General features: G+C 43.7%; 1 protein-coding gene across 3 annotated transcripts in view; it reads left to right on the top strand.

Moving 5' to 3' along the window:
- Positions 1 to 20,929, top strand: part of SIL1 (SIL1 nucleotide exchange factor) — a 132,610-nt gene that overhangs the window by 32,521 nt on the left and 79,160 nt on the right. For all 3 annotated transcript variants that reach the window (XM_060232977.1, XM_060232984.1, XM_060232972.1), the window contains 3 exons: positions 9,251 to 9,359; positions 12,921 to 13,112; positions 18,237 to 18,358. In XM_060232977.1, coding sequence (XP_060088960.1) covers positions 9,251 to 9,359; positions 12,921 to 13,112; positions 18,237 to 18,358 — 423 coding nt within the window. The remainder of the gene's footprint in view (positions 1 to 9,250; positions 9,360 to 12,920; positions 13,113 to 18,236; positions 18,359 to 20,929) is intronic.

Here is a 20,929-nt window from a genome sequence, read left to right as displayed (position 1 = left end):
GCTAAAATAAATAATTACCTCGCTTACTTCGCTACCTATTCATATAACATTTCATCCCAGCTGAGTACTCTGGTACCATCTTTACCAGAAGCCTCCCAGAAGCAAGCTGCCAAGCTCTTACATGAGCTTAACCGTCTGAGTAAACAACAAATCAATATTGTACGACACTCTGTAGGTTGCTCCTCTAGGTCTATGACGGCTGCGGTGGCACTACGCAGACATGCTTGGTTATGTTCATCAACCTTGCAACCAGACATAAAGTTTAAGATTAAAGACCTTCCGTTCGACGGGCAAGGACTTTTCAACGCAACCACTGATGACATCTTAACTACAGTGGACGATAGCAGAAAGAGAGCAAAAAGACTGGGAGTCAATCAGCAACAGCCTCAACCCAATAGACAGAGACCATGGAAGACACCGTTCTACAAACGTCCTCGTTCTCCCAGGCAGTCAGACTACTGGAAGCGTAAGGCACCTCCACCTAAACAGCCCTTTCACCAACGCCAACAACCTCAGCCAACCAAGAAGACTGCCACTACTACAAAGCAGTCTCTTTGACTTGGTTACCCTGCCGCCGCCACCACAACACTCGACTGCCTCCAGACTCCTCCCCTTCTTTCCTGCAAGGAAGTCAGTAACAACAGACTCTTGGGTTCTAAATATTATCCACAAAGGCTACTCCATAGAGTTCGTTTCGCCCCCGAAGAACCTTCACTTCATACCTACTCCCCCTCCCTGGCTCTACGGGAAGAAGTCACCACCCTGCTGGCCAAAGAGGCCATAGAGCCAGTCCCACCTCAATACCATCGCACGAGATTTTACTCCCGATACTTCCTAGTCCCGAAGAGGGATGGGGGACAGCGTCCAATATTGGATCTTCGCAAACTCAACAAACACATACAATACAAAAAATTCCGCATGATCACCTTGCAGTCCATTCTACCACTCATCCCCAAGAATGCCTGGATGGCACTCATCGATCTTCAGGACGCGTACTTTCATCTCACAATCAATCACTGCCACAGAAGATTCCTCAGGTTTGCAATAGGGAACGAACGCTATCAGTTCCAAGCACTCCCATTTGGCCTGTCCACAGCGCCAAGAATCTTTACAAAATGCATGGCAGTGGTTGCAGCATTTCTTTGTCAAAAGAGGATTGCTATTTACCCGTATATAGACGACTGGCTTATGGTGGGCCATTCGGAAGAACAACTCAAACAGGATATACTGATAACTCTAGGACTCTTATCAACCCTAGGGTTACAAGTCAACCACCAGAAGTCCCAACTCTCACCAACACAGGACATTCAATTTATAGGGGCACGCCTCTCCACGGTAGACCACAAGGCATACTTGCCAATAGACAGAGTTGCCAACATCCAATCTCTGGCCAATACCATAATATCCCAACCAACCCAGACAGCCCTTACCTTCCAGTGCATGTTGGGTCTGATGGCGGCAACAACCTCAGTTCTCCCTCATGCGAGACTCCGTATGAGACCCTTACAACTTTGGTTCGTCCGATCGTTCCACCCTCAACGGCAATCCCAACGAACCTTGCTAAAAACCCCAAGCCACATCCTACCGCCATTGGAGTGGTGGACAGTACAAAAACACCTGCTCACAGGGATGCCATTCGTAAAACAGTCTCCATCAGCCATCGTCACCACAGATGCCTCGAGGTGGGGGTGGGGAGCCCACCTCGACATATTGATAGTGCAAGGACAATGGACAGCATACGAGAAATCCCTACACATCAACTCCTTGGAACTCCTAGCTGTCCACAGGGCACTCAAGTCGTTTCTACCATCACTTCACGGTCGTCACATACAAGTAACATCAGACAATGTGGCGACTGTGTTCTATATCAACCGACAGGGAGGAACCGCATCCACCCGCCTCTGCAAGAGAGCTCTAGACCTTTGGTATTGGAGCATCGCACACGATATACATCTCACAGCGGTGCACCTGCCAGGGGTCCAGAATACCCAAGCGGACACCCTAAGTCGGAAACCATATCTCCTACCAGTCTTCAACAAATTCGGAGTTTCCCTCATAGATGTGTTTGCCTCTCCAGACAATACCCAATGCACCCAATTCTACATGTGGGGACCCCTCTCTACACAATCTGTGGGGTATGCTTTTCTTCAATATTGGAGCGGTCCACTTCATTTTCTGTTCCCGCCCATTCCACTGATAACACGGGCACTTCAGAAGACCCAACGAGACCGAACCAACTGCATACTGATCACACCATGGTGGCCTCGCCAGCCTTGGTTCACAACCCTCCTCTTTCTCTCCAACAACATATACCACTGCTTTCCTCAAGCACAAGACCTCCTGTCACAACAGAAGGGCAAAGTCCTACATCACGACCCTTCTCGCCTCAGATTGACCGCATGGAGAATCAATTTCTAGAATTTCCTGAGGAGGTCCAACATGTCCTGTTGAACGCCAGGAAACCATCAACCAGGAAGTCTTACGCACTGAAGTGGAAGCGGTTCACTGAGTACGCCACTCATAGGAACTTCCACCCTGCATCATCTTCGATATCACAGATCCTATCTTATACTCTCTCCCTTTCAGAATCCAGCCTTATGTATTCCTCACTGAAAGTCCACCTAGCAGCCATCTCAGCCTTTCACCAACAAATAGAAGGGTGTACAGTGTTCTCGCACCCTGCTACGAAATCATTCCTCAAAGGACTCCTCCACCTTAGACCACCGATCCGTCAATTCTACTCTACTTGGAGTCTATCTCTAGTCCTAAGCCAACTAATGAAACCCCTTTTTGAACCATTCCACTACAACTCCTATCGTGGAAAACAGCACTGCTGGTGGCAATTACATCTGGCAAAAGGGCTAGTGATATATGTGCTTTTACAGTAGACCCTCCCTACACTGTCTTCCATCATGACAGGGTAATCCTACGACCGGACCCCAACTTCCTTCCCAAAATTGTGTCACCCTTCCACTTACAAAAAATGACGCTACCATCCTTCTTTCAGAACCCCACGAATGGGGACCAAAAGACTCTACACAATCTCGATGTATGTCGAGCTTTGGCATACTACATAGACAGAACAGGACCTTTTCGCAAGGACTCCAGACTGTTTGTATCTTACGGGACTCATAGAAAGGGGCAAAGACTCTCTACCCAGAGACTCTCTAAATGGCTGGTGGCTGTCATTGCACAGTGCTATCAGCTAGCTAAGCAACCGGCCCCAGAACACTTAAGAGCCCACTCTACAAGAGCCCTTTCTACGTCTGCTGCCTTCTCCAGGGGCGGGCCTATGGAAGACATCTGTGTGGCTGCAGTTTGGTCTTCTGCATCCACCTTCGCCACGCACTATGCAATAGATGTACGTGCATGGCAAGACTCGTCTTTTGGACAGGCTGTACTCCACTCCATCTTCGATTGAAGCCTACAGTCTTTCCACCGGTAAGTGGACACTCTTGACTGACGTGCATGCATAACCTCTGAAGTTTTCTTTCAGAACCAGCACCCACCTCCGTGCAGTTTAGCTTACCAGTCACCCATGTGTGGGACTGCACAGAGACCACGAAGAAGATAAACAGGTTGCTTACCTGTAACTTATGATCTTCGAGTGGTCGTCTGTGCAGTCACACACGCCCGCCTATCCATCCCCGCTGCTGTTCCTTAAGTTTATCTACATGTTTATTGGCATTACACAGCGGCGTGAAAGAAACTGGGTGGGTGGAGCGCCTCCCCCTCGCTGCAGGCATGCGCAGTGGATGCCTGCTCCCCAGAGCAGGAGGGAACGCACGCCAGAAATAACGCTTAAGGCTAGCTTTGAATTCTCTGAGGTTGGGTTCGTCCCAGCGGGAAAACCCATGTGTGTGACTGCACAGATGACCACTCGAAGATCATAAGTTACAGGTAAGCAACCTGTTTTTCACTGTGCGTCGGAGCACATTGATCCACAGATGAGGTCTCCTTGTGAGAAAGTCTCTGCCACCTGGTTCTTCAGCTGCAACGGTGGCGGGCAGAGCATTTTACCTAGCAAAGGCGGCACAACCGGGGACTGCCGCGGAGAGCGAGGTCGCCCCTCCGAAGCCTGCTGAGGCAGGGGTGGGGAGAGCGGCAAGTCCAACTTTGCAGTCCCACGCAACGCCGGCAGGCGTAGTGCAGACGACCGAGGTCCAGCGCGGCCGAGAGCAGAAAACTCTTGGTGGTTCGTTCAGATAGCGTGTCTACTCGAGAGGAGGTGGTAAACTGCCTGAGGGAGAGCGGGAAGCTCTTTGTGATGCGTGGACTGTTTTTACTTGGGATGGGCTCCGCTGGGATGAGGTGGCAGCTATTTCTGCTGTTCGTGGAGCTAAAAAAGGGGGTTCCTTGACATTGCATCCGCATGTTAAGCGTTTTTTGAGGGAGGTGTCCCTGTGGAATCCCCCTACTGCACATAGGTTTCCTACTTCGAAGTTAAATGTGGTGCTGAAGGCGTTGTGTCATGCACCTTTTGAGCCCATGGCTACTTGTAGCCTGAAGGATCTTACCCTTAAGACGCTGTTTTTAGTTGGGATTACCTCTGCCCGCAGAGTATCCGAGTTGCAGGCCCTGTCCATGTACCTTTGTACCTTTCATAAGAACAGGGTAGTGTTGAGACCTGATCCGACATTTATCCCTAAAGTGAATTCAGTTTTTCACCGGTCTCAGAACGTGGTATTACCCTCATTCTGTCCCAATCCCAAACATGAGAAGGAAAAAGAGTGGCATCGGTTAGATGTTAAGCGTGCCTTGAGATTTTATATAAATAGAACCAAGGACTTTAGGAGGTCAGAGTCCTTGTTTGTTTCCTTTAATTCTCCCTCTTTGGGAAAACCAGTTACTTCTTCGACCCTGAGCAGATGGTTGGGGCAATGTATTTCTGCAGCATGCATGGCGTCAGGGTTGGAGCCTCCAGGAGGAATTACGGCTCATTCCTTACGAGGAGCGGCCACATCTGCAGTGTACAAGTCCTTCTCGTCCCTGGAAGGCATTTGTAGGGGAGCCACCTGGAGTTCTGCTCATTCCTTCAATAAGCATTATAAGGTGGATAGGTGGGCAACTGCTGAAGTGGCCTTTGGCCGCAGGGTGCTACAACAGGTTATACATTGAATGTAGTGGTTCCCGCCCAGGGTACATATTACGTTTGTATGTCCCAACAGTTTCAGAACGTCCCAATAACAGGGACCACCGGAGAATGGAAGATTGGAAGCTCTTACCGTGAAGCTTCCTTCTCGGTGGTCCTGGAGTAGGACGGTCCATCCCACCCGGTGTTGTACCTTGCTCTAGGCGGATAGCGGTGGGAGCTTGGTTGTAGGAGGTACTGGGGCACTGGTAGCGGAAGTTTTCTGATTGGTTACAGTTACTTCTGCTGTTTGCAGTTATTAAAATGGCATTGCATCATTATGGTCTCTGAGTGGTTTGTTATCATGATGCAGAGTTTGTTTTATAGATGTATGCCGATGGGGGAGCAAGGCTTTTCTATGGACTGGAGAGTTTCCAACGGAGTGGCCCCTCCCCCAGGCCGGATCAAGCGATCAACGATCCTGTTTCCGGAGGAGGAGCCTACTCCCAACAGTTTCGGACCGTCCCACTCCAGGACCACCGAGAAGGAAGCTTCACCGTAAGAGCTTCCAATCTTCCGTTCCCCTTCCATCAGGGAGAAGAAACTGCAATCTCCATCTCCTTTGATGAAATAGATGTGAAAGTCAAACTTCCTGGACACCAGGAGCTTCCACAACCGGCGAGGGCTAGAGTCAATTGGATTCTTCTCAGAGAATGGAGACTTCAAAATCAAATCCATCAAATTTGACTGACTTCATTTATGTCCTGTTTTACTAGGAGATCTGCAAATGAGCAAAAAAAACCTTGTTGGTAAAAAGAAGCAACACTTCATGTGTTCTTTACATGAAATCTTCACCTTCACTCATAAGCTAGAGCAGGGGTGGGGGACAGTGACTCTCCAGATTTTTTTTGCTTACAACTCCCATCAGCCCCAGCCAGCATGGCTGGGGCTGATGGGAGTTGTAGGCAAAAAACATCTGGAGAGCCACTGTTCCCCATCCCTGAGCTAGAGTGTTGACAAGCATCCCTTAAGTCCTTGTATTTTCTACTCCAGTAGGGCTACCAACTTACACTTGCTGCTACTCTCAGGTAAGAATACAAACATGCCACAGACTTTGCATGTCACTGCCTCTGCTCCTTCACCAGATATGCTGCTGCTATCCATTGCAGTAGTTTATTTTTCCTTGCAGTTCCCTGGTAACTTCACTGCCAAAGTGCTTCACAAAACTACTTGTGAAAGGCTTGCAGAAGCAAAAAAGCTTAACATATAGAGGATATAATTGCATTAATATTTAATACATATTACAGTTTTAAACATTGTATTCATATGATTGAAATTACATTGCAGTTGTAAATTTTATGTATATGAAATGTAGCTGAGTCTGTGGGTATATTCTGAACCTGATGGTGAGCCACTATTTAATTCATTTATTGACTTCATTTCTCCCCATTTTGCAATAAGCGTTTGAACAGACTGAACCATGAAATTAAATATGATTCATTAACCTGAACTAAGTTATTAATGATTCCAGGGCTTTTTTTGTAGGAAAAGCAGGAACTAATTTACATATTAGACCATACCCCCTGAAGTCACCATTGTTTTACACAGGGCTTTTTTGTAGAAAAGGCCCAGCAGGAACTCATTTGCATATTAGGCCACACACCCTGATACCAAGTCTGATGCGTTCCTGATGCATTCCTGCTCAATAAAAAGCCCTGAATGATTCAACTCTGCTATTACTCCAAGAGGCATTCTCCTATTTAATTGGAGGAAATTACCTTAAAGGAAACAAAATTGGGGGGGGGGGGGACTGTGTATCTTTCCCTTAAGAGAACTCTCAAAATAAACCAGAAGACCATAGATTTATACCGCGCTGTTGTCTCTGAATCAGAGTCATAGAGCAGCTTACAATCTCCTTTATCTTCTTCCCCTACAACAGACACCCTGTGAGGTGGGTGGGGCTGAGAGAGCTCTCACAGCAGCTGCCCTTTCAAGGACAACTTCTAGGAGAGCTACAGCTGACCCAAGGCCTTTTCAGCAGCTGCAAGTGGAGGAGTGGGGAATCAAATGCAGTCCTCCCAGATAAGAGTCTGTACACTTAACCACTACACCGAACTGGCTCAACTGCAAAGAGTTTTACTAAAATAGGAATAAAAGGAGAAACATGCACAGAAAACCCACACATTAGCTAAGAGATCAGGGAGGAGGTGGGAGAAAGCAATTTGAGGGAAGGTGGTACTTACCAGTCTCGAAGAGTGAGGTCCATGGAGGCAGCAGCAAAATAACTAGTGTTTCACAGAGCAAAGAAGATAAGGCCCATGTACAGGTAGGAGTGTATGTATGGGTCGCAGAACGCGCACACACTGCTATAGCACAGTGTATTACAATTATTGGGGGAAATGCTCTCTGGGGCAGTCTGACAGGTTTCCATTCAAAAGAATGCCTTGATGAGTTTTTTGGAGGTGAATAATGATTTGAGAAAACCTTGGTTAGTTTACCTGAGGTGAACTATAGATGCTAATGGTGCTTGATGACCCTCTAAATACCAGACAGGAAAACTACCAGGGTTTGTGAATAGTGTTAAGTTTCATATAATTAGAGTAAATGGATGCAGGGAAGGGAGGCTGTGTGTGGATGAGGTTAATTCCAGTTGAGATTTATCTTTGGGGATCCATTGTCCTGAACTGTGCATCTCTTTAGGGCGGGAAGGAGGTCATCAGCAGCTGAGCAGTTCTTTCCCACACACTTCAAAACTGTATGTCCAAACTTGTCCAGGCTGGCATCTATTTTATGTTCCTTTTAGCCCATGAAGCAAATTGCTGCTTATGATATTTGGCCTTTCTATTTATATTAAAAGCTCAAGTATCTATATATGGAAAGGAAAGGTCCCCTGTGCAAGCACCAGTCATTTTCGACTCTGGGGTGAAGTTGCTTTCACAATGTTTTCACAGCAGACTTTTTACAGGGCGGTTTGCCATTTCCTTCCCCAGTCATCTGCGCTCTCCCCCTAGCAAGCTGGGTACTCATTTTACCGACCTTGGAAGGATGGAAGGCTGAGTCAACCTCGAGCCGGTTACCTAAAAACTGCTTCCGCTGGGGATCAAACTCAGGTCGTGAGCAGAGCTTAGGACTGCAGTACTGCAACTTTAACACTCTGTGCCACGGGGTGCTTATCAATTTTCTGTCTATAAACTGTCCCTCAGCAGGAGGAGGGGTCTGACTGCTAACAGTGCCTGGGCATCCATTACATAGTGGTAAGAAAATAATAGTTGTCTTTGATGGTGTAAACTAAGAGTCCTCAACTTCATTGAGCCTGCTGATGGAATTTTGACAATAGGGCACCATAATCGAATGGCTGTCAGGGGAACAAAATGGCTGCCATCAGAGTTACACTAGTCACAAAAAGGCTTTTTGTTTTGGGGCAAGAAGGACTTGAGGAAGGAAGGAGCCCATAAGCATCATGACACCCACACTGGGAATCACTAGTATAGATGGGAGTCTTTCTTGATCTTTTTCCAGTGGTGTTCTTTTTTATTATTATATTTTGAAGAGGTCTTTCAGTGGAAGTGGGTTTGCATACTGGAACAGAATTCAAACCTTAGCAATTATTGCTTCTGCAAGCTAGAGTAGGATGTCTGATATCCCTAATCTGGAGATGCCCATGATCACTTTTGCACTCTTGTACATTCAAAAATATGTGCTGCCATATAAAGGTAATGGCCTCCTCTCTTCAGCATATGAGCAGCAAATTACCTAAAAACAGAAAAATATTGAAACTATGTTAACCTATTGAAAATGCTTACTCCAAGTCTTAATATTAAACACTGTTATACTGACAATGCTGTGGGAACAGCTGGTTTTTGCTGTACAGATGTGACTTTTGTGCTATACAGTCCCAGAAGGTAGCCTGAGAAAGAAATAGAATTGGAATAGTTTCAGTGTGTGCTCATTTTCTGTATTTGGATTGTAAAATCCCAGCTCTTGAAAATATGAGTAGATGAAAATGTTAAAACATCAGTTCTAAAATAAATGCAGGATTGTAGCATTGGCTATATGGTGTATGTTAAATTTAAATAAGCAGGGCAGAAGGATATTGGCTGCTAGGTGAATGTTTTTTGTATGTTCTTTCAGTGTGGAAAAGTTGTTCACTTGTGTAATGCACATTTTATTTTCTGCAAGGTTGGGCCCCATAGATCTTGACCCAAGTTCATTTACAACACAAGAGCTCAAAAAGGCATTGGCTAAAATGAAGGAGAGCATGAAAGTGGATGATACGCTGGAACAAAAGGTATTTGTCTAGGAAAACGTAAATTGGAGCATTACTGAAAGCATACCTATTACACACTTGGATCGGCTTGTGAAAAACAAAATTTAGGAAGCCTGTGATGTAAATCTGGATCGAGAAGAGAGTCCTGTGTTCAGAAATAATACTTCCAAATATTTGGTGGTCCGTGGCCACCAAAGTAGGTTTGTTTCTATAGAATCCAGATGATTTATGCTTTTTTGTATGCTTTTCACTTCAGTGCCATTGTCCTTTCAAAGGAGGAGAAAAGAAGCAACTCCTAGTTTTAAATAACTAGTTGTTAACCCAAGATGTGTTTATTTTCTTCTGCTTGGGTTTGTGTGGGTTGTTAATAGGGTAGACCTGTGATTGTATCCATTCACTGTGTATTAATAGGTGGGGTTTTATTAATCATAAGTCAAGGTGCTCAGAGCACATTTTCCGCCTCCCTCTTTTCCCAGTAGCTTCCTGAAAGCTCTCAAAAGCTAGTGCTAAAATACGCAGTACATGTGGCATAAGTTGGAGCAAAAGTGCCCATCTCAGTTTGTAGTCACATGTATGATTGGTGGAACTCGCCTTCAAAGTGTTTGATTGTTCTGCTTGCCTTTGTCAAGCATTGTGTATTCAACATATATTAAAGCAGCCAGATTTTAGAATTGTTACCTTTATATTATAGTATTCAGATTGTAGAGTTGTTACTAACCCAAAGTTAAAATGTGAGCACATCAAAGTAGCAGCCCCCACCTTTCTTCTTTCGCTTTTACTAACAAATGCAGGAATGTCCTCTTTGAAGATAAGACCTCCTGGGACTTGTTCTCAGGCCTAGCCAGGCCTGAACCCAGGATGCGCTAGCCGCAATATAGATAAGGAATCCAGAGTGTGAATTTCACACGTGAATGTAGAATTGTTTATAGAACCTTTGATGTGCCATTTTAAAGCATGTACAAAGTATCAGTTCCAATCTTCTCAAATGAGCCACATGGATTATCAATAAACCTAACTTTGTTTCAAAACCCAAGAACTGGTTATTTTGAAATCTCATGCTTGACAGCCTTAGGAGCATGGCATGAGGGAGGAGGGGCCCCAGGCTTCCCTCCTGCACTGTTTTTGTTGGTAGAAATGAATGGAGCCCAAGAAAGGAGCAAACAATTCCTCATGGCCATTTCTGCTGGTGAAAATGGTGTGGGAAGGAAAACTCCCACGATTGTGAGCTTTAGGCTTTTTGAGGATTCAGCTAGCAGGAGGCATCTGCAATTATCTTCTGTTTGGTTTTTCCCCATTGTACATAAGATGAAACTAACTTAAGGGCAGGGGTTTGTAAAAATTAAGAAGAGTGTCCTGAAGTAGAGTTGTTCTATTCTCTAATCAGTTCCTACTCCTAGAATGCCCTGCAGTAAAATTTCTGGTGCTCTTGGGAAAACCTTCTCTTGTTCTATAACTCTCTGAAAGTTATTGGGTCAGCCAAGTGGTACTTGAAGGGCTGTCATATAGAGGATGGTGCAGAATTGTTTTCTATGGCCCCAAGAAGGTAGGGCCAGAACCAGTGGGTTGAAATTAAATCAAAAGAGTTTCCGGCTCAACATTAGAAAGAACTTCTTGACAGTGCGGTTCCTTAGTGGAACAGGCTTCCTTGGGAGGTGGTGGGCTCTCCTTCCTTGGAGGTTAGATGGCCCTCTGACAGCAACAGAGGCTAGATGGCCCTCTGACAGCAATGAAGATCCTGTGAATTTAGGGGGAAGTGTTTGTGAGTTTCCTGCATTGTGCAGGGGGTTGGACTAGATGACCCTGGAGGTCCCTTCCAGTTCTATGATTCTAAGTGGCGCTGGTGCTTTTTTTCATAATTTGTATAAGCTGTTTTTTTCTGATGTAGTTCAGCCCAGTATACTCTGGGGAGCTAGACCAATGGAGTTACGGGACAATCCTAAACAGAATTATACTCTTCTCTACCCACTGACTTCATTGAATTTTGAATGGTATAATTCTGTTCAGGATCACACTGAAAACTCTTCTTCGCGGCTCTTCTTAAGAAGTATTTTCAGTGCGATCTTTGATTACCTTTGAAACAATTTGCTTTGTTGGCAGTTATACTGTCTTTCAACAACTGAGACCTGGATTCTCATCCACAAACTTGCTTAATGACCTTGAAAAGTCTAGCATGTGGATAGGGAATGGGCTCAAGTCCTTGGGTTGGATTCAGAGTTACCTTCTGTGGACACAAAGAGCTGTGACTTTCTTCAGCTCCCTTCTTCTAAAGACTCTCCCATCATGCCCTATGCCATGATGATTTGATACCCCCTGGGCAGTGTTTCAGGGAGCTCATAAGAACATAAGAGAAGCCATGCTGGATCAGGGCAATGGCCCATCCAGTCCAACACTCTGTATCACACAGTGGCCAAAAACCCAGGTGTCATTAGGAGGTCCATCAGTGGGGCCAGGACTGTTGCCTCCCCCACAAAGCACCAGAAATACAGAGCATCACTGCCCCAAAAGTAGAGCTCAGTAGAAAAGGGGAGGTAGGGAAAATCCATTTCTCAAACAGGATGCATTCAAGTAGTTAGACTAAGACTGAAGCTCTACTTGTGGGATTTCCTCTTGACTTGTGAGGCCAAGCATCTCCTGAATTTTAATTTGCAAGAGAAGATGATACTGGATTTATATCCCATCCTATTCTCTGAATCTAGAGTATAGTTTTTGGAGGAGGCAGATTTACAAATATGGAAAGGAAGGAGATCAAAAGGGGGTGGAGAGATGTTTGCCAGATGGCTATCTGGTAAGCATTTTAAACTATCAACTGCCTTGGTAGAGCTATGAATAAATAGAATGTAAGAATAAAAATGGTAAGCGACGAAGATGGACTGTTCTTGGTGGCTGTAAATCACACTCCCAGCCCATTAAGGCATCATTACAGTTATTTCAGCTTGTCTTAAGGTTAATGCTGTCTCTTCAATCAGTCAAACACTCAGGGAAGTGGCCTATACACATGCATACTGTAACACATTGGCTTGGATTCACTGGAGCATTTCCACGGATGGAAGGATTTCCACCTGCCAAGCTTGCCTCACCACTGCCACTGCTGCAGCCCAAAATGCCCTTGAAATGCTGCTCTCTGCAGGATGTGTGTCCCCCTGTTCCTAAAAGGAGCAGGGAGATGGGAAAGTCACACTTGGTAGGTGGAAATGTTTCCTTCTGCAGAAACACTGTGTTGAATCCCAGCCAGAATCTTGAGCATCCTGTTGTTCAGTTGGCCTGAACAGGATGTGTAGCAGAACTGAAGATCCCTTGAAGCCAAGATGTGGAATAGTGTCATTTCCATCCTGATACAATTCAGTGCTCTCGTCTGAGAGGTTAAATGTGTAAATAAGAGATGGCCAATAATTCTGCATGTTTTATTTGGCTGCATAATTAAAACAACTCATATTTATGTTTAATGTCAATTACTTGTTATACTGAAAGTTGCTACTGTTTTGAAAGGATTTCTTTTTCAGAAGCAAAATATGGATAGAAATTGGTGTTAATTTGTTTATTTTTGAGAGTACTATTTTGGTTTTGTGTTTCTTGCTTTCTCAGGCTCATCAGGAAGATGTCAGACAAAGGTTCCGTTCTATTGAAAAACTCAAGGAAGAGTTTATGGAGCTCAATATGCAGCTGGAAACGGACTTTGAAATTATGTCTAAACTAATCAACAGATTCAACAGTACCACTTCAACACTGGAAGAGAAAATAGCAGCACTTTACGATCTTGAATATTATGTTCATCAGGTATGACTTTTTTTAAGCACTAGCAGCTGTTGTACTATATTCTGGGAAGGAGAAATCATAAAAATAGATCTACTGCCATACCAGATGTTATGTATTTGGGGTACTCTGTTTATTCACACTTGACATTTTGCCAACACAGGTGTTCATGGTCATAAGGGGACAAACATTGTTCTGCAAAAAGTTGTAGGTGGGGGTTGTAACCAAGGTTGGAAGTTGCAGTATGCTGCAGCATACAGCTTGAATACACATTCAAGAAACCTCACTATATTCTGTGTAAGCTCACTCAGGCTTTCTAGAAACTAGTTGTGCTAGGGCTCGGTGTTGGAATCTGTTCCAGAATTACGTTCATTTATTCTGAACGTGGAGGCAAGTTCTGTTGAAATCCGAGGTCATTATTGCCACATAAGGATTTAGACCTAGAGGTATCTCTGAAATTTTATGTGGAGGTTCTTAGAAACATAGAATCATAGAGTTGGAAGGGACTTCCAGGATTATCTAGTCCAAACCCCTGCACAATGCAGGAAATTCATAAATAACTCCCCCTACATTCACAGGATCTTCATTGCTGTCAGATGGCCATCTAACCTGTTTAAAAACATCCAAGGAAGGAGAGCCCACCACCTGCCGAGGAAGCCTGTTCCACTGGGAAACTGCTCTGTCAGGAAGTTCTTCCTAAAGTTGAGCTGGAAGCTCTTTCAATTTTATTTCAACCATTGGTTCTGATCCTACCCTCTGGGGCCACAAAAAACAATTCTGCACCATATGACAGCCCTTCAAATACTTGAAGATGGTGATCATATCATTTCTCAGTGCCTCCTCTCCAGGCTAAACATGCCCAGCTCCTTCAACCTTTCTCCAGACTCCTCACCATCGTTGTCGCCCTCCTCTGGACCCGTTCCAGCTTGTCTATATCTTTCTTAAAATGTGGTGCCCAAAACTTAACACAATACTCCAGGTGAGGTCTTACCAGGGCAGAGTAGAGCAACACCATCACTTCATGTGATCTGGACACTGTACTTCTCTCAATGCAGCCCAAAATTGCATTTGCCTTTTTAGCCACCGCATCACACTGTTGACTCATGTTCAGCGTATGGTCCACTAAGACCCCCAGATCCTTTTCGCACATACTACTGCTAAGACAAGTCTCCCCCATCCTATAATTATGCATTGGATTTTTGCTACCTAAATGCAGAATTTTACATTTATCCCTCTTAAAATTCATTTTATTGGTTTCAGCCCAGTTTTCCAGCCTGTCAAGATCATCCTGTATCCTGTTTCTTTCTTCTACTGTATTTGCAACCCCTCCCAATTTAGTATTATCTGCAATTTTAATAAAAAATTCCCTCTATTTCTTCATCCAAATAATTTATAAAGATGTTGAACAAAACAGGCCCCAGGACAGATCTTTGAGGCATTCCACTTGTCACTCCTCTCCAAGAGGGTGAGGAACCATTCACAAGCACTCTTTGGGTGTGACCTGTCAACCAATTACAGATCCACCTAATGGTAACAGGATCAAAACCACATTTTACCAACTTGTCAACAAGGACTCTTTCTCCGGTTGTCCTTTAAAGAGCGCTTCATGGATTCTGTCAAGAAAATCCTCACCTTCATGTATTGTAGTGTGGACAGTTGTGCATCCAGTTCCCATATCTTCTCCTGAGATGGGAGCACATACGGCCAGGGCTACGTGGACTGCACTGGCTGCCAATTACATACCGGATCCAGTACAAAGTGTTGGTCATTACCTTTAAAGCCTTATATGGCTGAGGACCGGCCTACCTGAGGGACCGTCTCTCCCCATATGAACCCCAGAGGGCACTGAGGTCAGCCAGGAAAAATATAATGACTATCCCTGGGCTGAAAGAGATCAAACTTCAGAACACCCGAGCACGGGCCTTTTCAATCACGGCCCCTGCCCTATGGATTCAGCTTCCTGAGGAGGTGCGGGCCCTGTGGAACCTTGATCAGTTCCGCAGGGCCTGCAAGACCACCCTCTTCAAATTAGCATACACGGACTGCTGAATAATGCTGTTAATCAAGGGTCCACCAACACGGTCCTGTCTAAGGACCTATGTTATCATGGAAATTATGCAAACTGACAGAAATTAGCGTCAAAATGCCATTATTACTGTCAGATTAAATTAAATTATATAATTTTAATTATATTGACTGGTTTTTAAAGGATGTTAAATTTAAAGTTTATATGGTTAAATGTAAAGTTTTTATATTTATTATTGTATGTTTATGAAATGTTGTTAGCTGCCCTGAGCCTGCCTAGGCGGGGAGGGCAGGATACAAATAAAATTTTACTTACTTACTCCTCCAGCAGGCCTACCAACTTATACTTGCTGCAAGTGTAATTGCTGTTACCTTCAGGTAATATAAACAGCCCACAGACTTTACACATCAGTGCCCTCACCAGCCATGCTGCTGCAATCCATTTCAAAGTTCTTTCTCTTTCTCTTGACTTTCCTGTAAATTCCACTGCCAACTGCCTCTTGAGAATACTTGTGAGGATCTCCCCACCTTCCTACAGAACCCCCAGGTAAACATGCCCTCCCCACTCAGCAAAAACCACACAAAAGATACACAAAAGCAATCAGAAACCCTTCTCTCCAGCAAACTCCAAGCATTCACACAGATTTCTCACACAGCAACTCTCACACAGTTCTCTCCCACAGTAACCCTAGGAAATGCTCCCCAGCAGTTTTAGAAAAGCAAAATCAACACTCACCTTGCCAGCAGTTCTGTCCCAGCTCCAAGCACTTTCCTCTAATGCAGCTGAATCACTTCTTCTGGCTAAACAAAACACCTGTCTAGGAAAATCAAGTGTTTCAATAAAGATAGTGACATTTTTCAAGCAGAGGAAGTTCTGTGTGCCCCTAGATTAGGCCATATTCCCCCAAAGTAACATATAACTTGACTTTGGAAGTTCAAATGAAGGAATTTCAATGTCATGCAAAATTTCTTGCAGCAAATAGCGCCCTTCCCCATCATAGTGGAGTTTCTCTTTGGAAATTGTGTGTTTCGAACTGTAATATAACTTGAGTGGAATGGCATTTCTGGCAGCACTAGCAGTTTCCACTTAATTCCCTCCCACTTCACCCTGATGCTGTCCCTAAGGGTCTGTTAATGCCCAAGAGTAACATTTCTGAAAGCTCCACGTGCTACTGCAGGAGGGTGAAGCAGAAAAGTCTTGCTCAGGCCATAGTTACTGTTTCTCATTAAAGCTTACTCTCCTTGTCTCAGTAACCTTGCAGTCAGTGGCCTTTTCTACATGCTTGAATTGTTCTTGATTTTCTTGGGAGTTGATCCACAAGCATTGGAATTGGTGTGGGCAGGGCTCTTCTGCATGTCTTCCCTCCCTTTTTTCCAGTATCTTTTTCTGTATCTTTTTCTGCAATGACTTAAATAATGAAGATTTTCAAGGAGGGTCCTGTTGCCATTGGTGTCATTATCAGTGGAGTCAGAGCACCCCTAATTATTTTTTTAAAACGGAGCCCTGAAATAGTGATATAATGCAGCAGTGTTGGAATTATGGTTTAAGCAAGTTCTCTGAATTTTCAGCTTTCAGTTTTTCCTTAAAGTAACTCTCTGTCCTTTCTCTCATGGAGATATAAGGAAAAAGGCATACCCCAGAAGGGAAGAGTCTCTAGAGGATCTCTCTCTCTTTTTTTTAATGAAAACTGGGAATGTAGAGAACCTGCTTAAGCTACACTACCAAGTTATATCACTATTTTAGGACCTTTAAAAATTTAAATCACTTATCGGGGGGGAGAGAGGGAGTGGTTTAACCATGACGACAGTCCAGTCATTGAAAAGTAGGTGGGACAGAGAAAACCAATAGGAGCATTTTGCACTAGGAAAAACGAAACATAAAATCAGATTCCAGAAGAACATTGAGATAAGTGGTTGAAAAAAGAGCTGGGGGGAAATTGGGGAGGGGGTTGGGTCAGAAACCAAAGTGAAAACTCAAGGCACAAAAATGCATGCAGAAACCAGGGGATAAACCTAAGCAGTATGGAGCCAGAACTGATGGAAAAATCTTGTGCAGGAAAAGTCCAAAATCTCAACTTTTTTCTTCTTCCTTACTGATGAATTTGTTATTAGTAATACAGATGCCTATATTCAGACCTCAGATATTTTTGTCTTACTTTGCTAGCAATATGCAACTCATCCAAGTTGTCAGTAATGACTTTCCAAAGAAAGGAGAGATTTTGTTTTAATTTGATAGTATAGTTCCTTCTATGACACATAATTATCTGGGAAATGTTTTAATCATATTTGAATTTTCCATGATTCTCTCTGTATTTGATGTAGCCATAATAGTCACCTTTATGTGGTTTCTGTGAACATGAAATACATTGCTTGTAGAAGTGGGGCAGGAGCTCTTTCTACCTTTTAAAGTTTTTAAAAGTTTGCCTTTTTAATTTCTATAAAGCATAATCAGATTTAGATTTGTGTGCTTTTCTTTTTTGCTCTCTATGGAAAAACAAGAACACTTAACTCCTGAGTTGACATCGGCACCTTGCCCTCATAGAGACTGACAATGGCTCTTTTGTGAAGAGGGTGCTTCCTGAAGTGGTGGCACCAACGGCGAAGCCATTTCATGTGCAGAGCAGGGCCACTGAATGTTTTACCTGTTGGTTTTGTACATTGGGCGCCTATGGGTGCCAACCTTCAAATGGACAAAATCAACAACTGCTTGTACACATGCTTCCTCCATTGTGGAATGGGCTGCCAGAGGAGGTCAGGAAAGTTCCCACTCTCCTGACTTTCCACAAACGATGCAAAACTGAATTAATCAAGAGAGTTTCTTTGCACAGGTAATAGGGTTGCACTGTACAAAGTGGTTTACAGACTTACTTGGATAATTGATTGTGACTGTGGTCTATGCTGCCGTGTGTTAAGTAGGATCTTGTGTGATTTTTGTATTGCTTAATGTGCCATGTGGACACTTACACTGTGCTTCAGTTCTTTTTGTTGGTTCTACACTTCTAAAATCTTAATTCGCTAGTTACTAAAGGAAAGGTAGAAAGGCTGTATAGGGTGGTTTGAAGACCATCTCTCTCCTAAATCAGTACAAGTCTTTTAAAATGTAATTTTTATGCATCTTTGTAGGTGGATAATGCCAAAGATTTGCTTTCCCTTGGTGGCTTACAACTTTTGATTAATGGGCTGAACAGCACTGAGCCACTGCTGAAGGAGTATTCATCCTTTGTGCTGGGAGCAGCTCTCTCTAGGTGAGCCTTTTTATTCTCTCTCTGTGTGCATGTGTGGTTTCTGTGAATTGGCCCAGAAAGAAAGATTAACTGAAGAAAGCAGTATTGGGCTGCCTGTTGGACAGGAAAAGCATGGATTCTGGGGGCAATGCAGCATGTCTGGGTATTCGACAGCTACCATTGTCAGAATAGTCAACCCAGAAGCAACTAGACCTGTCCTGTGGTTGCTAGCCAGCCACACAGGACTTCACATCTCCTTTGGAACTGGGCTCAATTGCTCTCTAGCAACTGCCATGTGGCTGCGGCAGCAATGAACTGATCCTCTCCCAATATCCAAAGAGAGGTTATTAAGGTGCTAGCTCTGACAACAAAGAAACAAGATCCTTGACACTTTGTGCTTATTAGATGGTAATTAGATTTTTAAAATATACATTGCTGAAAGGATTCCAGGTTCTTTAGGGTGAAAAACAAGGAAATCTGAATATATGTTGTCTTGGGAATTTAATAATAATATAGGGCTTTTGTTTATTTCTGGTAACATTCTGAGCACTCAAAAGGAGCTGAAATAGATGCAGAACTTCGTAGTTATTATCTAAGCAAGACTTGAAGGTGGTTTGTTGTAACACAGTTCAAAAAGAGCGAAGAGACAAAGGAAAAAGTGCCTTGCAAAATAATCTCTCATTTATGATTGTGGATTCTAAGTGTTTATATATCTGTCGTTCCCCTGGGATCTTAGATAGATATGGCACCGTTCTGTGTTGCTTGGCTAGAATTTTCAAATCCTGTGGAAAGTTCCAGTTGCCTTCCAGCTCTCTCTTCTGAAATAGTGCTGTGAATTTCAATTCAGGATCCTGCATGCTTGCCTAATGGTCCTGCAGTGTACTGAGTGCTATCATTTATTGGGGTGCAGCAAGATGCATAGCAAAGTATGTCCACTTAATATCAATATGTATCTTGACTTAAGCTGGAGGAATTTCCTGCAGCCTAAGGAGACTTCCTCCAACTTGAGTGATTCTTCCATTGGAGGAGCACCCATGTCTCTACTGACCAAAGCTTTCCTCCAATTTACATAGTCAGTAGAGTGATCATTCACTGCACCACACTATGGAAATGTTTGCAAATGAGTAAGTGGGATTCTCTGTGGTGTTGACTTTCCAGCTTTGACTTTCTACCCACATAAATTGTGCATTGATAAATCTTTGACTTTCTACTAATGAAAATTGTGCATTTGATTTTCTACCCACCCAAATCGACTGTCATGCCAATCTCAGAAACTTTCCTGCTACCCTCAGGGACTGTCATTCCACTTTGGCGGCCGTCATTCCAGTCCCAGGACAACTACTCCTAGGGGCTGTCATTTCACTCTGGGACCTGTCATTCCCATCTCAGAGTAGTCTATCTGGGCCCAGAGAGCTTAATGAAAACCCCATTCCACATTTTCTTTGCAACTCTTACTGTGCTGTAGTGTATTTCAATGGAGCCTATACAAATCAGTTGGCATTCCTGGCTCCCATTATTTCCAATGGGCAATCCTGTCATTCTTTTTAGTACATCCGCTATAATTAACATCTGCTCCTATGGAGCGGAATAGCAGCTCCATGATCTCTCAGACCTGCTAATCAAACTCAGGACAACTGCTATGGGTGTTTCTATGACTTCAAGAAGTCCATCTTCAGCGTTGCCTGGAGATTGATTGCCTTGCACCAGGCATGTCTACAAAGATGAACAGATAAGAACATGGAGAAACTGCTCAAATCCCCAGCCATTTCATTTTCCATTTTATGCACATCATCTTTTTACAATCCGATTCGTGATGACCATGAATCGGCCATTTTGTTTCATGCCCATCCCTACCCGGAACATTTCCTTTTATAGACTGAGGATTTTGAACCTAAGCCTCCCAGATAGTAGGCTCATACTGACTACTATACATTGCTGTCTCTCTGTTATTGCACTGATTCATTGAATTTGTTGTTATTATTCTGGGGAAGACTATAGTTTTGTAGACAAACACTCCAATTTAGTTTTGTAGGCTCCCCACTCAAGGCAGCACAGCAGCAACAAAATATTGCAGGAGTACTGGTGTTTTAAACATGTTTGCATTTTAAGTAAAAATAATATATTTGATTGTGTTCGTCCGTGTCCTTTATTAAGTTTTATATCTCTGGTATCTCATGTTACACTTTATGACACAGATGACCTGGACTGACAAGTTCTCATTTATATCAGATCCAGCCTGCATAGCATATGAGTTTGACACCCCTATTTTAGATATTCCTTGTCTGCACATTTGTATGCCATTTCTTTTGAATTGGTCCTGTGTTCTGTTTCAAATTCCTAACACAGTCAAGTTAAGGCTTCTCCATTAACCTGTCCTTGTTTACTGCATTGCCAGTGTTCATCAAAATATATTATTTCAGAATTTGCTCCTTTTGGGTGTTGTGGAGCTCCCTTAATGCTTTCTATGCTGATTTTGTGGTAATGAAAAGGTGTTCTGTAGGAGCACAATATAAGGAATTAATTTCAAACATTATGCATTTGATTGTAATTTGGGCAATTTTTTCAGTAAGTGGCAAGCACCGTTAAGTAGCA

This window comes from Heteronotia binoei, chromosome 1 (genome assembly GCF_032191835.1).
Source record: "Heteronotia binoei isolate CCM8104 ecotype False Entrance Well chromosome 1, APGP_CSIRO_Hbin_v1, whole genome shotgun sequence".
In the NCBI taxonomy this organism is placed as follows: Eukaryota; Metazoa; Chordata; class Lepidosauria; order Squamata; family Gekkonidae; genus Heteronotia; species Heteronotia binoei.
This window is presented reverse-complemented; position numbering and strand designations above follow the sequence as displayed.